The sequence below is a fragment of the Nylanderia fulva genome, unplaced genomic scaffold, assembly GCF_048542155.1.
Source record: "Nylanderia fulva isolate GAGA-0341 unplaced genomic scaffold, ASM4854215v1 Scaffold43, whole genome shotgun sequence".
In the NCBI taxonomy this organism is placed as follows: Eukaryota; Metazoa; Arthropoda; class Insecta; order Hymenoptera; family Formicidae; genus Nylanderia; species Nylanderia fulva.
In genome coordinates this window covers 1,209,757-1,229,774 of record NW_028190510.1, presented here as the reverse complement: position 1 = coordinate 1,229,774, position 20,018 = coordinate 1,209,757, and the positions used below count along the sequence as shown (strand labels likewise).

At 31.8% G+C, this 20,018-nt stretch overlaps 2 protein-coding genes across 5 annotated transcripts in view; one reads left to right on the top strand and one right to left on the bottom strand.

Annotated features, from left to right (window-relative positions):
* LOC114931233 (uncharacterized) overlaps positions 1–405 on the top strand; it is a 35,439-nt gene extending 35,034 nt beyond the window's left edge. For all 3 annotated transcript variants that reach the window (XR_003819633.2, XM_085486433.1, XM_085486432.1), the window contains exon 3: positions 268–405. Coding sequence is in view for 2 of the 3 variants with exons in the window: in XM_085486433.1 (XP_085342559.1) it covers positions 268–278 (11 nt within the window). In the remaining variant the exon portion in view is untranslated. The remainder of the gene's footprint in view (positions 1–267) is intronic.
* LOC114931231 (uncharacterized) overlaps positions 1–20,018 on the bottom strand; it is a 301,644-nt gene that overhangs the window by 81,457 nt on the left and 200,169 nt on the right. The window lies entirely within an intron of this gene.

The window sequence follows — 20,018 nt, the reverse complement described above, 5'->3', positions numbered from 1 at the left end:
CGACGTATGATTTAAAATCTTAATATAGTCAAAAAATGATAACAAATATATCTTGTTAAAATAAATAAATTCACTTCATTCTCTTCTAATTATTATTTCACATGCAGGCTTTATTGTAGATTGTTTTAGAGTTGTACCGTATTTTTTTTTCTAAAAATTGCACCTTTAAATTCAGAAGTCCATCAAAATCAAAAACTTCTAAAATCGCCTACACGACACAATTAAATTTATTAATGCATTAAGAATTTGTTTAATTTTTTGTTTCAGGAAAACGATGATTCCTCAAATTATTACATCTTGGAGCATCAATTGGCGCTTTCTCAACATGCATAATTAAAAATTTTATAACATTTACTAATGCACGTGTAAGATATTAGTCAAAATTCTCTTGAATGAAATTAATAGTTTCTGCAAATAAATAAATAATAAAAATAGACATCTTTTTGGTCCCCTTTTGAGTGTAAATCCCCCGATATAAACTATACAGATATATATGTATCGATATTGTTAAGCTGACGAATCAATCGTTTTTATCATGCAGCGGAAATAAACCGCGGTTCCGCTAAATAAAAAGAAACGATAATTACAACTTTACGCTTCACCGAATAATAACGCAACGCCCTATAAATCGAGAAGTTCAATCTTCATCCATTATCGACAAACTCGCCCGAAGGTTTTTGTTTCATTTCGTTCGACCAATCTCAAATACACGTTCAGATTCTCGCGCGAATGCGACGAAGCGAGAAACGAAAACCGGCACATTTGCGCTTGCGCAAAAAAGAATTGCAATAAAATCGCAAATTGTCGTAACAGTATGCAAAACCGCGTAATAAAACCTATCGTGCTAAATGTCAGGCAAAATTATTTTAAGAGAATCACAGGATGTCTAGCAGTCAGGGAAATCTGGAAAACCGGAAAACATTGTCAGGGAATTTTAGAAATCTGGAATCGTCAAGGAAAAAAGTCACGAAATTTTACGACTTATCTGGATTTTTTCATATGATTCTACATTTGTTTCAATAATTTGAAATTTTTTATTACATAAATATAAACTTTTCCTTGACTCCCAGCACGCTAATTTTCTGTGTGTTAAAATCGATTTATCCATGGCGTGTTCGTTAATTTATATTTTCATCGTCGTGTTATTTTATTTCAATATGTGTTTGATAGAGACAAAATTAAAGATTATTTAAATAGTTTATAGTGACATGTTTGTTTATACATAAAAAAATAAGTTATATTAATTTACATAAAAAATTAAAAATAAAAATTGAAATTTTTTTATTCAAAAGATATAAACTTTTCCTTGACTCCCAGCACGCTAATTTTCTGTTATTTCAATGTATTTGAGAGATAGAGACAAAACCAAAAAATTTGATATAATATAAATAAAAAAGATAATTATTTAAATAGTTTATATATATAGTGACATGTTTATTTCGATTATCGTACATAATGCAGATTATATAACTAATTAAAATTTCTGTTTTAACTTCCGAACCTTTTCATTGTTGACAAAAATATCTCAAGGATTTCATAATTTAACATTTAATTGATTTATCATATAGACAGATATATGCAATTATATATTTGTAAAAAATAATACTATAAGGTCAGGGAGAAAATGAATTTCTGGTCTTGGAAAATCTGAAAAAGTCAGGGAATTTTTTTCATTGAGTCTGCTGGATATCCTGAATCATTTCGTATAAAAAAGGCGAAGTAAGTAAATTTTGCGTTCGACGAAATTGACGTAGACGCGAATCGCGCACTCATAATTGCAGTGACCGTGAACCAAGAGCGAAGTCTCGGCTAGTCAAGGTTCACAGGTCAAAGTTCGTCGCGGGGCGATGCTTGCGTCGTCTGTTAATATGTGTGTCACTATGCGAAACAGTTCGTCTCGTTGACTTTAGATCCTACATTCTTTTTAATCTCTTAATTTTCTCCTACAATATCTTAAAGATATTAATTTTACACATTTTAAGAATTCCAACAAATTTTATTAACAATATGATTAAACGATGCTATTTAAATAATTTTAAGTTACATTGTATTTTATTTTTAATTCTCTAGCGTTCATCCATGTTTTGTCAACAGAAGAGAGATGGAAAAAATTATTAAATGCAGATTTTAAGAATTCCAATAAAATTAATTAACAATATGATAAAAGAACACCCTAAATAATTTTAAGTTACATTGTATTTTATTTTTAATTCTAGTGAATATATACGAATCTATTTTAAGAAAGAGAAGGTTTATGCATAAATACTTATTCGGTGAAATATTGAAATATACACAGAGAGAATTTTCTCTTAGAATTTGCTCTGAAAATCACGGTAGAATTTTATAAAAGTTTCTCTAATTAATATTTACACACAACAAAAAATATTAATTAATTAATTAATTAATTAATTTTATTTAGTAAATGAGAAAATGAATATGTACATAGTAAATTAATCGAGCGTATTTTGTATCTTATTATGTTCTTATGTATTAAATATAATATTTAATCAAAGAAACTCTCTCATAGTTACCATAATTTTCCGGGTAAATTCTAAGAGAAAATTCTGTCTATGTAATCTAAATATAGTCCAAATCGAAACGTTTCGACGGCGCGAATTTCAGTGAGTACGATTTTACGATTTCTTCGTGAAAGCGCATCGAGGATGATTCAGCACGCGTCAACGCAAACAATAGACCCCTCGTTATCGCTTTTGTTTGCGTCTATTATTGAGCGCACTATTTGGAGAGCAGGTGACGATGTATCCCCGGTTATAAAGAAGGAAATAAAAAAAAAATAATAATAATAATAAAAATAAACACACGAAAAATAAACATTCTCGCGATGCGTCTTCGTGACGTCTGGCCGAAGGAATGTCTGGTAATTTCCGCCGTCGTCGCGAGAATCGGAGAACACAATTTCACGAGAGACACGCCCGTGAGTCAGTCACGTCACAGGCGGCTTCTCTCTGTGACCTGATTCAATTTCGAAATAATTCCCCGAAAAAAGAGAAAAAGAGGCGCGTTCTCTTCTCTTTTCTCCTCTTCCGCGCATTTGCGCGCAGATGAAACACAAAATCGACGCGAGCGTCTGCTCGGGTCGAAAATATACAGCGCGCTTTTGACTTGGTAAATAAAAAAAAGCATTCTAAAACGGTAGAATCGTACACGTGTTGTGCGCCATCGATTACCGATGCGTGAAAATACTCTTCGCTGAAATGCTCGTCAAAATTAGCATGCCTGTAGACCGAGGAAAAAAGAGATCTTTTGGCTCTCTCGTCGCATAATCTGACATTTCATCTCGTTTCGAGGTTGCTCAAATCCTAACATTATTTTTAGGGGCATCGACATTCCAGAACTCGAGGATTTGGCGAGAATATTATTTTCAGAATCTTCAGTTTGACAGCATTTTTTATCAGATGAAGATTACCATAAAGAGCCACAGCCCTTTCTCGAAAAATTCTAATATAACCTATTTTTTATTCAATTATATTCAAATTAATTATAATAAAATTATACTAAGTTATATAATAAATAATATAATACTAAAAAATTATATTAAATTTATAATAAAAATAATATAAGTATAATAAATACAGTAAAAATTATATTTAAAAATTTGTTAAAAATTTTGAAATTCCAAAAGGTTTTACAAAAAAAAATTAAACTTGAAATACCTCGAAAATATTATTGATCGCGCGTAATTTGCAGCATTATTTTTTTTTTCTCTTAAAAAATCTGTCACACCTGTCACAAATTGAAGGGGTCCCGGAAATTACATTCTGCCCGAGAATTTGAACACGCGATCGGCTACTAGTCTTGTATAAAAGCTCACGATACGAAACCGATTGGCTTCAGGCGAGGATCGGGCTCGTTGAAAATAAACGGGAAGTCAAACGCTGACGCAATTGCGTCAATCTCACGTCGCGCGAAATTCCGGGTTGGTAACGATCGCTTTCATAATAAAGCGAGCGTATTACAACCGCGTCCGTCGCGTCGTCGTGGGCTAATGCATTTCTTGCGGCCGCATTGGAAGTTTCAGGCGCGAGTGACGCGAGACGGGCCGGAGGAAAGTGCATCCACGTGCAGTCAATAAGGCAGAATGTCCTTTTTCTCGTGTTGTCTGCGACTATGATCCAATCGTCGTTGACGATCGATTGAACAATGGATCAGGAAAGTCCGAGGCGTAATTTCATTTGTACCGCGAAAAATTATCGCTTCCGTCTGTCACCTTTTTTATCTGTCATTTTTATCTGATTAGCTGAGATGATTCGAGAGAGAATTTTTTTTAATATAAATATATTTATATTATTTTTATTATTATTTATTTTATTATTATTATTATTTATATTATTTTTTATTATTTTATTATTACAATATATAAACAATTATAATTTTATTTGAAGTAAGTCGAAATGTTTCTTAATAAGCGATCAGATTATATTCTCTCTTGAAAAACTTAATCTACAATATTGCCTTTTTTAAACCTCCAAGTGAAAACCTGCTTGTTCACTGCCTATATTCGAAGTAAACAATTTTTGGAAAAATCTCTGGAATTTCTACAAACGTGAAAAAAATTGAAGTTGCAAATAGAAACAAAGTATCAACTCGGGTACTATAAAACGACCTCTCTCTCTTTCGTAACGAGCGTAAAATATGGGAAAGTGACGATTTGATTTTTGCGCAACGATAAATCAAGTGTCAAAACGCGACGAGAATATTCGCATAACATACGTATACGCTCGCCATTTTTGTGGGTGGATGTACGCGGGTTTCATCTCGCGTAATCAGGCAACTTTCTCGCACTCGAGTTCTCTCCTCAGGGTCAACAGAGGACGTCGACGAAAGAGGCCAACCGGGGGCATCAAGGTCTTCACGACTCGGCAATAAGGGAAAGTGCAAGAGGCTTTCGACGGAATGACCCTTTAAGAGGAGGGTAGTTTCGACGATGACAGGAGCAGGGAAAGGGAAACGGAGAAGGGGTGTATATATTGATCGTCCCAAAAACATTCGCTGAAAATTCTCCTTTGCATAAAAAAGCACCACATTTCTCTGGATCATATATTTAGATTATGAAAAATGTAAAAAAAAAATTTTTAATTATATATGTACATATATAGGGTGTAACTAAACAAAGGTATACGAAGCACATCATCGGATGCAGGATGACAAACTAAATCGAAAAGTCCTGAGCAATTTTTTAATCTGAGCTTTATTTTTAACGTTATAAATTGTTAAAGATTGACCAATTAGCGTGTGGCTACGCCTACTAAGGCGGGGCCTATGCTGTTTTCTGTTGTAGCCACGCGCTAATTGGCACACTTTAACAATTTATAGCATCAAAAATAAAGCTTAGATTGAAAAATGGCTCAGGACTTTTCGCTTTAGTTTGTCGTCCTGCATCCGATGATGTGCTTCGTATATCTTTGTTTAGTTACACCCTATATATGTACATATATAATTAAAAATTTTTTTTTTACATTTTTCATAATCTAAATATATGATCCAGAGAAATGTGGTGCTTTTTTATGCAAAGGAGAATTTTCAGCGAATGTTTTTGGGACGATCAATATATACACCCCTTCTCCGTTTCCCTTTCCCTGCTCCTGTCATCGTCGAAACTACCCTCCTCTTAAAGGGTCATTCCGTCGAAAGCCTCTTGCACTTTCCCTTATTGCCGAGTCGTGAAGACCTTGATGCCCCCGGTTGGCCTCTTTCGTCGACGTCCTCTGTTGACCCTGAGGAGAGAACTCGAGTGCGAGAAAGTTGCCTGATTACGCGAGATGAAACCCGCGTACATCCACCCACAAAAATGGCGAGCGTATACGCATGTTATGCGAATATTCTCGTCGCGTTTTGACACTTGATTTATCGTTGCGCAAAAATCAAATCGTCACTTTCCCATATTTTAGTTACACCCTGTATATACATATGCAGCAAGAAAATTTCTTTGGACGGGATATATTGACGTATCTAAGGAATCAAGTCATTTAGCGAGATTGAAATCTGCGACGGCCCGTCGAAGTCTTTCTCGTGAGCGAGGGTAATTTAATAGTGCTTCGGTATTTGCTCGAGAAAATTGCGACGCACAAATTGCACATAACGGTTATTGCAGGGTGGCGGAAAAAAATGGGAGGCTAAGCTCCATCGTTAGAAACATATCCCTCTGCCCTCTGTTCTCAGTACATGTATATATAAACTTAAGAGTTTCTAGTAGCGTAATCCAAAACAACGTACGATTCTGCCTTTTCCTTTATCAGCATCAGCCACTCGACTTCATTATATATCCTCGTCGCGGCAATTACACTGTTCAAAATGAACAGAAAAATATTAACCAGAACAAGATTCGTTTCTCATAGTTTGTTGGATGCCGAATACGAATTATCGAGACAAATGCAGAATAACCAATCCAGATAAATAGTAAAATTTCCTGACGGTTCCCTGACAATTCCAGATTTCTAAAATTCCCTGACAATGCTCGGTTTTCCAGATTTCCCTGACTGATGGACACCCTGATTAGTCTCGTTTCAAACAAGTAAATTTTGATTGAACAGTGATTGGTGTACAAGCGTGTAATTTTTCCGCAGTCGAGAGGGAAAAGATTATGAAGAGTCATCAGGGGATATCGCATTTAGACGTACCTCTCTAAATGCGGAGGTCGCGCGAGGGTTGAATTCTCAAGGACGCGACGATGACGTAGACGTAGAGAGAAAGCAGAGGACGGTCGCGGTCTATTTTACGACGGACGGTCGTAAGTGATCGATCGTCAAGTGTCGTACCAACCCTGCGGAAAGCACAGGACAGAATATTTCGTGTTCTCTTTCTCTCTCTCCATCTTGCTATACTGCCTATTTCTGTAATCCACATTCGTAATTTCGGCACGCGAGGGTTATTGAACCGCGAACAGGAGTAGAGAGGATAAGTTTCATCACCGCCGAAGTTTAGGTTCTCCATCGAGACCGAACACGCCCGCATATCCGAAACTGATCGATCGTGAAATTTAGACTGACTGGCTGCGGTGTTAGCCGCCCCCATTCGAGTGTACGACACCGTGTCACGCATCAGGAATTCTTTATTATTTTGTTGTGCCAATTGTCGAGCCCGACATCTTCATTCCGTTCACGTTTCATACTTAATGGCAAATAAAATGTGTTTGTTCCAACATAAACGTACAAGTGAACTATCCGTGATAAAGATCATGATTGACGTCCGTAATATTATAATAAGGTTATTTTTCTAATCTTACGAATTCGTTGATCTTTAAATAAAAATTTTGGTATATTTCTTTTATTTTGTATGTTTTATATATTTGATAAAAAATTGTAGATTAATATTCTAAATGCGTCATTTAATATAAAATTTACAAAAAATAATGCCAAACGTATAGAATAAAAGAAGACTTTGTTTTCGAATATAATATATAAATCTGCAACATTTTACTGGAAAAATAAAAAATCTTGATACACACTACTTGTTTATTAAAAAAAAAATAAATAAATTTCTTTTAACTTAATTTGGAATTATCTAGATTTAATTAAATAAAATGTATTATTTTTTCTGATGTACTAACAGCTACTATCAAGACAAATTTAATAAAATCGAATACACAAATATATATATTTGCTTTTAGGCTTCGATACGGTTGCATTAGATAAAAGCTTCCATGTAAGGACTTGGGAGCTCCGAAAAACGATAAAATACATTTCTGTCGCTTCGCGAGGGAATGTAGGGCACTCTGATAGGTCGTTACAGAGATAACACCCGGACGACCGTTTCTTTGGATGCGCATTTCGATGAAGGAGAGTTAGAGAGAGGCCGCGTTTCTCCCTTCGGTAATTTTCTTCTCGCAAACTGTGCCGGCAACGGTACGTAGGAAGCGAGCCAGGTCGCCGGGAGCTTTTGTAACGTGGGCGGAAAAGCTCAGATCAATATCAAGCGCGAATTGGAACGTTACGTTGCGAAGATCGACCCGTGACCTAGTATGGACCCGCCCGTAGGTAGGGCGGCGATGGTGGCGCCATCCCAAAGATTATTTTACACACACACAAATGCACACACACACACACACACACATTTATATGTACAGATGCGAACACGCACGCATGCACGCAAAAGTCGGTCAGGCACGCATTTCGCCCCAAGCTAACTTTTCGTCTTTGAAGTATTTACATTCCATTACAAGCAATTATTTTACACGCCATATTGAATTAGTTTAGGGTTAGGTTAACGCTTTGTTCACGATATGTATTACACAGAGAGAATTTTCTCTGAGAGTTTACCCTAAAAATCATGTTAATCGTGGGACGATATGGTATTGCAAGAATTTTGTGAGTTTCTCTAATTAATGTTTACCACAATAAAAAATATTAATATCTATCACAATAAGATAGAAAATATGTTCGATTAGTTTTACTATATACATAGTAAAATTTACTATATACAGATTAATATTTTTTTTATGGTAAATATTATAATCAGAGAAATTCTTGTAAAAGTCTTCCAATATCGTATTGTCCCAAAATTAACGTGATTTTTAGGGTAAATTCTAAGAGAAAATTCTCTCCGTGTAGAAAATTAGGGTAATCATAGGACAACATAATATCTTGAAGAATTTTATCAGAGTCTTTCTTAATTAATATCTACCGCATGGAAATATAAATTAGGTTTGATTAATTTTGCTAAAATATATAGTAAAACTTCAATAATTTTGAAATATATTAAAAACGTATGATTCCTTCAGATTTATGGTAAATAAAATAGATGCTAAACATAAACTATGCATTTTTTCCAAATTCTAGATTTTGGGCAAAAATCTTTCAACTTAAAATGTATTATCAAAAAAAATAATAATAATAAAGAATAATTTAATACATAAAGAAAATTTATTCTTAGGATTTACTTTGAAAATTCTAAGAATGGTAATCGTGGGACAATATGGTATTAATAATTTATAAAAAATTTATAAAATTTATAAAACATTCTTCCATATTATCCTATGATTACCATGATTTTCAGGATAAATTCTAAGAGAAAATTCTATTCGTATCATTCTTATTAGCTTCGGTTCATGAGAAAAGACGTAAATACCGCATGGCAACTTACATAAAACGGAACGATGTATATATGTGTGTATGATTACCTTATCGATTGGTAAAGAGGCTTATTTTGCATCGAATTTTAAATTGATGCAATGTAAAATTAATTGATCGCGTGTCCCAGATTCCGATCTGTTTCTAACGAAGGGCAAATTGAACAGGACACGTGCATATATGTACTCATTTATTTATATAGAGAAATCTGTGGAAATTATTATATATACTATATATATATATATATGTACGTCAAGCAGTCACGCTAACAGGGACGAGACGCAAATTACTATTTTCGTTAAGCTCTCTAGATTAGAATAATCACGTATTTTCCGTTGCAAGTCTATTATTTCATCTTCAATATTCCTTTTTAAGTTGAGCTATCTTCGTCTTTAACTTTCTCATTAAAACGTAATAATTTCCGTTCTATAAAATACGATAATTCAATGAAGAAGAAACAAGGAACTCTTTGATCAAATGTATGTATATATTTTAGATTGTAAGTCATTTTTTATTCTTAAAAGCATTAAATTTTTTTAAGCTATATATAAGATTTCTAAAAAATTAAATCATATCGTTTGAGAAAGATGGATTAAAATAAATATAAAATATTAAATTTCGTTCGCCAGGAATGAAATACTAAGGTAGTAGATATTAAACTGACTACACTGGCTGTCTATTAGATTTGTTAAACTATATTTATTGACGTTTCGACCATACGGGCTGTGGTCTTTTTCAAAATTACAATAGAAGCATTCTAGAAATTAATGTACATGCAATCAGAATCAACATTTAAATTGAAAACGTGAAATGTAACAAATGAGACTTACAATGAGTTACTGCATATCGTTATTGACATTTAAAAGTACGCTCCGGTGAGACTTAACTTAAGATCGAGGATCTTGAAACAGATTGTTTGTCCTTGCTTGGTTTCGAAACATCTTGTTTCTATAGATATGTAGATGACATATTCATGATCCTTCCTAACGATAAACTGTTAGAGGTGAGCGAGGTATTTAATAGCTATCACCCAAGACTAACTTTTACTTATGAGACTGAAACTAATAATTCACTCAGCTTTTTGAATACAATTGTCCACAGGGATGATAATAAGCTCATAACTAACTGGTACAGAAAACCAACATTCTCAGGAAGATACATCAATTTTTTCTCGAATCATCCGACGAAATATAAAATTAACACCATTACCAATTTAGTTGACCATGCAATAAATTTATCTAATAAACGGTTTCATGACTCTAATTTAAAAATTGTAAAGAATATTTTGAAAAATAACTGCTTCCCGGAAAATCTCATTAATAAATATGTCAATGATAGAACCCACAAGCTGTCACAACCTATAAACAATGAGGATAAAAAAATTATAAATGTAGATTCGACGGATGTTTCGAGGGAAAATTTCATCGTCATTCCATATTGTAATCGGTTCACTAATGACATATATAGATTTCTAAACAAAAAGAACCTTAACGTAATTTTTACCATCCCCAAAAAACTGAACTGTTTAATAAAATCGGGGAAAGATAATTTAGATATTAATAAGCAAACCGGCGTAGTCTATTGTATTAATTGTAACAATTGTGATTCTAATTATGTAGGGCAGACAAAAAGACATCTTAGTACTAGGATTAACGAACACCGACGTAATATTAAAAATTCAGCGAGCAATTTTTCTGTTGTTAGTGAGCACAGAATTAATCAAGGACATGAATTTGATTGGTCGAATCCTTTAATTCTGCATAAAGAAAACAATAGAAGAAAAAGAGAAATAGCCGAAATGTACTTTATCAAGAAATTGAATTCCACTATCAATTTACAGAAAGACACTGAAAGCTTTAGTACGATATATGACAGTTTGTTTAGAAATTGAAGTAAAAAATTTTTAACATACATTGTTGGGAGCTATTATTAGTAGTTTATTATTGGTATGTTAAGGCAGGATGACATAAGCGAACCGAATATATCTATTTATTTATTTATTTATCTTTTTATTATCTTATACTTTCTATATTTTATTTTTTATTTTTTATTTTTTATATTTTATTTTAGTAATTTGCCATATGGTACATCACAATTTAGCGAGAATGTAAATATTGTTAACTTTTAATAATTTTCGGCGTGTTTATTCGTTAGTACAGTGTGCTCAGTCGTAGCAAGATGACACAAGTGAAACGCAGTTAATTTACCATCCGATCTTAAGTTAAGTCGCACCGGAGCGTACTTTTAAATGTCAATAACGATATGCAGTAACTCATTGTAAGTCTCATTTGTTACATTTCACGTTTTCAATTTAAATGTTGATTCTGATTGCATGTACATTAATTTCTAGAATGCTTCTATTGTAATTTTGAAAAGGACCACAGCCCGTATGGTCGAAACGTCAATAAATATAGTTTAACAAATCTAATAGACAGCCAGTGTAGTCAGTTTAATATCTACTACCTTAAAATAAATATGACGCAGATATTTTTGTATTTGTGTGTGTGTGTGTGTGTGTGTGTGTGTGACATAATTAAACCTTCAATTAGATTAGCTAATAGTCTAAAAATAATGCATGCATACCGTATCAAATTTAGACAAAAGGGTCAAAATTTTTATAATAACGAAGAGAAGAGTATTCGTATAAATATTAGAGATGATGTGCTGTTTAATGTAATAATTTTAATTTAATAAATTTTAAAATTAAATCTATTCAATCCTTTTAATTCGAAATTATTTGATTACTTATGTTTCCTTAACAACATTGAAATTTATCCATCATTTAAAGAGAATAAGATCAATTTTAATCAGAAATTATTATTAAATAAATTATTAAATAAATTGTTATTAGTAAACTTTTCTCCCAAAAATTGTTTAAATACCAATTTAAAAAAATGGTTAGTTTTTTCATTAGATTCATCGATATTGCTAAAAAGAAAAATTGATCTAATTCATTGTCAGATTGATATTTTCGATAGATCGAGTGACCTGTCAAACTTTTTTAAAGAATTTCTTTCTCCTGGAATAACAACAATAATTTCCCAAACGCGATCGATGCTAAAATGTGGAAATATGTACGGTATTAAAAAAATTTGAGAATCGCGCTGTTTGATAACATTGCAAAACTTGTCATATTTTGCGAAACAACGAAAGAGAGGGAAGAAGCTGTTTTGCAAAAACATGCACGATTACACGGTAGAGCGCGTATTACGTAACGAGAGGAGAAAGACGCGACATTCGCGGACTTTTAACGACCTTGAGAGGAGAATAGGGTTTGGCAATACATCTCGAAATAACGACGTCGCGTCGGCGAGAAGGTTGTTATTGCCTCGTCGTTCGTTCAATTCGAACTAGTTTCTCCGCTTCTCTATGTGTGTCCGCACGATAATGCAATTTGCTTATTCAATGCGCACACAGACACATGTGTGTATACTTAACTTTTCCCAGATGCGTCTATGCGACAATGATAACACGCGTGTGTGTACATAGTGACGCGTATCGTACGTGACGAGTGGAAAATTGGAACAGTCACGATTCTAATTGAGATGCGCATAACTTAGCGGGCAAATCTGTCCAGATATATACGGTGTCCCCCGTTCCTACCTTTTCTCCCTTTTCCATATACACTGACAAAAATATTTATGTCAAATTACTTGATTATGTTAGGCTTTTTCCGAATGTTCTCTTAGAATTTGCCCTGAACATCACGGGAGAATCTTATAAGTTTTTTTAATTAATATTTTGTATTACACGTGCAGGCAAAGTGGCACTTTGTGTGCGTGTTTTCTGTGCGAAAAGCGGCCGATTTCCCACGCCACTATCTAGCGGCGACGCAGTGAGTGAATAAGCCGCGTTCAAAGCCATTGCCCACGGCTAAACCGCGTTTAAAGTCATTGCCCACGGCTTCAACCGTGGACAATGACTTTGAACACGGTTATTCCCGCACCGTGCTGCCGCAAGATGGCGGCGTGCGATCGGCCACCTCGCGCACAGAAAACGCGCACAAAGCCACTTTGCCTATACTTGTAATACAAAATAGTATGTGTATCACGTGCGGATTGACAATTGTTCACTCGTGTGAGGTGATCACACTCGCCTTCGGCTCGTGCATCCATCCCCCGTGACCAATTGTCAACTTTCCGCACTTGATACACAATATACTATACCACAATAAAAAATGTACATAGTAAATTTTACTATGTACAGGGTAAAATTAATCAAATATATTTTTTATCTTATTGCGTGGATATTAAAAAATATTTATGTAAAATTACATGATTATGCTAGGTTTTTTCCGATCCAGCACAGGAGAGAATTTTCTTTAATTAATATTTACCGCAACAAAAAATATTAAAATGTAAATTTTATTATGTACAGGATAAAATTAATCGAACATATTTTCTATCTTATTGCGTAGATATTAATATTTTTTATTGTGGCAAGTATTAATCAGAGAAACTCTTATAAAATTCTTCTAATATCATATTGGCACATGATTACCATAATTTTGAGGGTAAATTCTAAAAGAAAATTCTTTCTGCGCATAATCATGCAATATTGCTACTTATAAGGAAGATTACAGATTATATGTAATTTCATATAAAATATATTCTTAAATATTTTCAAGATTAAAAATATTTCACTGAACATAGGAAATGCTAGTAATGTCAAAAATGTTATAAATAAAATGGATAAATACTTATAAAATAAAATTCTAATAAAGTAAAAATAGTAAATTTAAAATTACATATGATTTTTGCAATAGTAATTTTACCTATATTTTACATGCATTTTTACATTAATATATATTTTCACTTTAAAAAATATGGAAAAATAAATTACAGTAATGAACAAGTAAGTTTCCAATTCTGAACAAGTAATTTCAATGTAAAAATACATGGATTTTTTTCAGTGTATGTGTCTTTTTTCACCGCGATAAATATTATGCATTATCGGGATTTTTATTCCTATTTGTAAAAAAAAAAAAAAAAAAGAAATCTAATCCCTTTCTCCGTGAATATAATTTTGAGTATAACAGCGCGATGTAACTTCTAAAAAAATGTATTAAATAAATAAATCAAAGTAAATTAAAAAAATATTAAATAATTATAAAAAAATTTTAAACAATAATTTACATATCTTCTCAATTGTTAACAAATTAAACAATGTTCGTAAAAAATATATATATATATTTTACACCTTTATTTTTTACTTATAAAATGCATTTATATTTTTTCCAAGAAAAAAGAGATATTAAGTTACTCAAAAATTTCCCTATATATAGGGTGCCTCAAACTTACCAAATCACCCGTTAATGAGAGATTTCTAAGGTTGTTTAATGTCGAGAGAAGTCATCGTTTTATGTCTTTATAACTAAGCCTTAAAATTCTATTAAATTAAATTTAACCTGAAATTAATTGAAAAATAGTTTTATCAGTTTGCAAAAAACTCTTTATTTTCAATGGCTCATGACGTGTAATAAAAATGTTTGATGCCTCGAAAAAATCGTTTCAAAATAATCCCAAGAATCTGCCATTAACGGGTAAGTTTGGGACACCCAGTATATCGCATTGTAAAACGATTCACGCGCGCAAAACACATAATTTTCCGCGATAAACTATTGAATTTTTTTCGTGGCGACCAACGTATGTGAACTCGCGGCTGGTTAACTATGTATCTATATTTATTATTCCTATCGATATTCAAATAGGAATATTGCGTCTTTGCGAATATGAAATCGCATTATTATATAAATAAAATTTAGTTTCGTCGCTGACGAAAATTCGAATGACTTTTGCATCATCGAAGTTACACCTGATTCAACATCAAAACGTCAGATGCTGCGTAATGAAAACGTATTTATTCAAATAGAAAACATTACGTTTTTAGCGTCTCTCAAAGTACAAAAGTCAGGACAAGCGGTAATTTTTTTCTTGGTATTTTTTTTTAATGAATATGCAAATTGTTCTTTTTTTGAATTTACATTTTTATCGAGTCGAGGAAAACAATGAATAAACAACAATAAGCTTGAAGCGAGAAACTTGTACGAATGTGGGATTTGTTTTTTCCATGATTGAATAATTTCACGCCGCCTTTCTTTCTCGTTTTATCTTATTGTAATTCGTTTCGTCATCGGCTATAATATGAATTAAAAATTTTAAAAATTAAATCGTGTTACTGGTGAAACTCTTAACTCAGAAGTAAAATGAAAATGGCTCCTCGTTCGAACACGTGTCCCTTTCTTGGCAACTGTATATACTGTTTTGAATTCACGCGTAAAATTCTCCTAAAGAAGTTTAAGGCAAAAAAAGCAATTGCGCGAAATTGTATATTTAACTCTGTGAAAATACGAAGAAAATACGAAGAAGAGTTCAAGTTGAATGAAAATTGAATGAAAAACCGAGAAAAAGTAAAGTGGGGACCCGTCGTTGTATAAAAGTTCTTCAAATGTAACTTCTAAAAATCAAATAAATAAATTAAAGTAAATTGAAAAATTATTGAATAATTTAAAAAACAATAATTTACACACATCTTCTCAATTATTAACAATGTTCGTAAAAAAAATATATTTGCACCTTCATTTTTTACTTATAAAATACATTTATATTAAAAAAAAAGATATTAAATGTAACTTCTAAAAAAAATATATCAACTAAATAAATTGAAAAATAATTAAATTATTAATTTTAAAAAATTATAAAACAATAATTTACACATCTTCTCAATTATTAACAATTAAACAATGTTCGTAAAATATATATATATATATATATATATATATTTTACACCTTTATTTTTTACTTATAAAATGCATTTATATTTTTTCCAAGAAAAAAGATATTAAATGTAACTTCTAAAAAAATATATCAAATAAATAAATTGAAAAATGATTTAATTATTAATTTTAAAAAATTATAAAACAATAATTTACACATCTTCTCAATTATTAACAATTAAACCATGTTCGTAAAAAAAATATATTTTGCACCTTCATTTTTTACTTATAAAATGCATTTATATTTTTTTTCAAGAAAAGAGAGATATTAAGTTGCTGAAAATATATTTCATTATTTTATTTACGTAACTCATTCCCGGGTAGCCATCGATTTTATTCCGTCAAGCGTGATTGTCAACGCGCTTTCGGCAGGGTCGCACTCTAATAAGGTTATCGTAACAGCAGGAACAAGTGCGCCGCCCAGATAAGGTCTTTATTTATCCAAGGGATTAACACACGACCGGAGGTGGCAATAAATTTTGCACGTACAGAAGTGCCACATGTGTGTGTATGTGTGCGTTTTCCCTGCGCTGGGGTGAGAATCTGAGCTGAAACTGTCACTCATCGTCGTGCGTTATCTCCAGGATACCTTCCTCCAGTTTCCGCGTTTCTCGGATAAAGTCGTTTTTCTTCGCGCGATCATATAAAATTATAATCGCGCGGATACCGGCTTAACGACGAGCGAAATAATTAGCACGAGAGGATTTTTTAATGAAACGCGCTGTTTTATGGTTCTACGTCTTGTTATCGCGCGGTGCTATTATACGCTCGAGCGAAAGATATCGTCTATCAGACGGTGCGAATTAAAGCCGGATTTAAATTAGCCTCGTAACAAATCGAACTGATAATGCTGTGTGTTGCGAAAAGCGAATGGATTTTTTTTTAAATATATGATTAATAATTTTAAATAATATAATAATGAAATATATATTAATATATTAATAATATATTAATATATTTCATTATTATATTTAATATATTAATATAATTAATAATATATAATATCGTAATTTTCTCTTTGTCATTGAATAATAGCACGTAGTTTTTTAAATATATACCTATGTATATGTTTGATTGTGATTCACACAAGGGTTGAATTTGAGGAAAATGTGTAATCAGTAGTATAACGATGGATATACGTTTCAAAATGCAGATTATTGAAAATAATTGCATACCCAGTTTCGTTTACAAATAAAATACTGTTTGAAAATTTTTATCTTTCGCGAGAATAACGGAGAGATGCAAATATATAGGAAATATTTGATACGCTTTAGATTTATTGAAATATTACTAAAATAATAATTTTAAGAGAAAATTATCAAAAAAAATTTTTTTCGAACACTTACATTTTATGCAAATATTATCTTTTGTATTATTTTAAATATTATTGTAATGAAGAAAATACAAATTAGAAAAGTAATAACATATATATTCGTTTACTTAAAATGTAACTATCGTTCAGTAATAATGTTAATTTATAAAAACAATTAAGATAATTGAATAAACAAAGAAATATAAGATTAAAAATGAAAAATACAAGTACAAGTTTGTAAAAATATATTTTTCAAATATTTTACTGCCTATAATAGTAAAACACAATTAATTTGATTCTTTTTTATTGAAAGTCTCTAACAAAAAATTCTTTGTACTTGAAATAGTTTTGATTTTTAAAATCAACTAAACACTTGAAATAAAATTTTAGTTAATGTGCACATAAATTATATTATTGTTGCCAATCAATGACTATAAGTCAGAAGATGTTTAAGTTATAAATAACCTGTATACATATACATTTATGAAATATGTGTATCAATATCGTAACCAACTGTGTGTTCATTATAGCACCAAACATCGAGAATTAATTAAAAGATATCGTAAAATATCTAGTCGTCTGGCTAGAAAAATGATAGCTTTGCCGTGTCTATAAAATATCCGAAAGAATTCTTCTTCGCGAAACAAGCAGATAATCATTAAAAACATTTGCGTTGATCGTAGATCACGTTCGTGCAGCCTGTTTGTTACCTACATTTGTTGTCTTTTATCTAGTAAGGCGCCGCTTAAAGGCATTAGTTTATAAAAGAAACTCGGTAAACACATGTTGCGTACGACTAGAATCGTTGTAAACATTGTCGCGACAAAATCATACATCATACGTGCACAGTTGAAAAATAAATTTAACAGATATCACATGGTCCGCAGAAATTTTTCTGTTAATTTAACATAATATGGATATGTTATTGTGTTAATATTTTAACACAAAATAAATGCAAAACTTCAAATAATTTAAAATAAATTTTGTAAAATTAACATACTTTTAATGTAAAAATTAACAAAAAATATATTAAATTTAGATTATAAAATAGAAAATCAATATTTTTTTCTGTAAATTTTAACAGATAAATTTTATCAATAAAACAGAACATATTTATTATGTAAAATTAAAAATAGATGCACATTGCGTTATTTTTACATTTTTTCAGTTGTTTTAGCCTTTAGAAGACGGGCGTATTTTTTCGTAAACTTTTGTAATTTGAAGTAAGAATTTGTATATCTTTATTATAGTGTTGTACTATGAAAAATAAGCGACCCTTATAGAACCAAAATATTGGCTTCCCGTCCTCTAAGGGTTAATAATTTTATATTTCAATTAACAGAACAGTAATATGTTAAATTAACACGTGAATGTGTTAAATATTGAACACAAAAATGTTCACAAGGGACCGTTTTTGACAAGAAAACAAATGTTTCTACTGTGTGTATTCTCGCACTGGGGAAGATATATTTATACGTAATATAAATAACAAGAACGATGGCAGGTCGCCCGAAAATGGCGACCCGTTTTGTACAACCGGCGCATATGTGTTTGCCGATTTCCTGCAAGTAACGCGAAATATTGGCCGCCGTAAATTCCCATAAATATCGTTCCTCTTCTGCCTTTATTCTCTCCGCTGACGATCGAGCGACGACCCGAAAATTATGGCCCGTCGAAAAAGACGATGGACGACGCCGCGAGCGAAGCTACAACCATTGTCTTATGCGTCGAACGATTGAAACGGGCGTGGGGGAGTATCGAATCGATTAGGTCATCCCGATCGATCCCGGGTGTCCCGGAAATTCGCCGCTATTGCTCCACTTTCGAACGGAGCGTCCCCGTAATTCCATCGCTTCCTGCGCGCGCGTCATTTTTTCTCTCCCGGGCTTTCGAAACGCGCGACAAACCGATTTTGCGTTTCCGGAAACTGTTGCAGTAATTTTCCCCGTCATCTCGAACTCGACATCGATCATTGATATATAAATAAGAAAGTAAGCATTCTGCTCCTGCCTCTTAGAAAACAAATTTTTATGTATAAAATGTCAAGATAATTTCTTAATTTTTATTTTTTTTTTTTTTAATAAGAGGTATCTCTATATATATTTTAATAGAGATTTTTGCACACGAATTCTAATAAGATTATTAAAAAAGGATTTTCGAATTTGTACACAGAATTTTCTCTTAAAATTTATCCTAAAAATCATGGTAATCTTGGAACAATATAAAAAATGTATTAGAAGAATTTTATAAGAGTTTTTCTGATCAATATCTACTACAATAGGATATAAAATATGTTTGATTAATTTTATTATGTACATATTACCATGGATAAATTTTAAAAGAAAATTCTCTCCGTGTAAAAAATCATTTCTTCAAAGAATAAAGTTCCGAATAAAAATTTTATTTTATTTTCGATTTATTTTTTCATAACTCTTACAACTCTTACAAAAGTCTTCCAACGATTACCATAATTTTTAGGATAAATTCTAAAAGAAAATTCTCTGTGTGTAAAAAATCATTTTTTCAAAGAATAAACTTCTAAATGAAAATTTTATTTTATTTTCGACTTATTTTTTTACGATTCTTACAACTCTTACAAAATTCTTCCAACGATTACCATGATTTTTAAGATAAATTCTAAAAGAAAATTCTCTTCGTGTAAAAAATCATTTTTTTCAAGAATAAAGTTCCGAATAAAAGTTTTATTTTATTTTTTTCTCGAAGAGTCATCTGCTACTGACTGTACCGTAATTTCGAACGCGTCTACATATGTATATCTCTCTTTAAAAAGTAAGTACACTGTAAAAAATATATCACATAAAAATATTTAAAATTACATAAATAA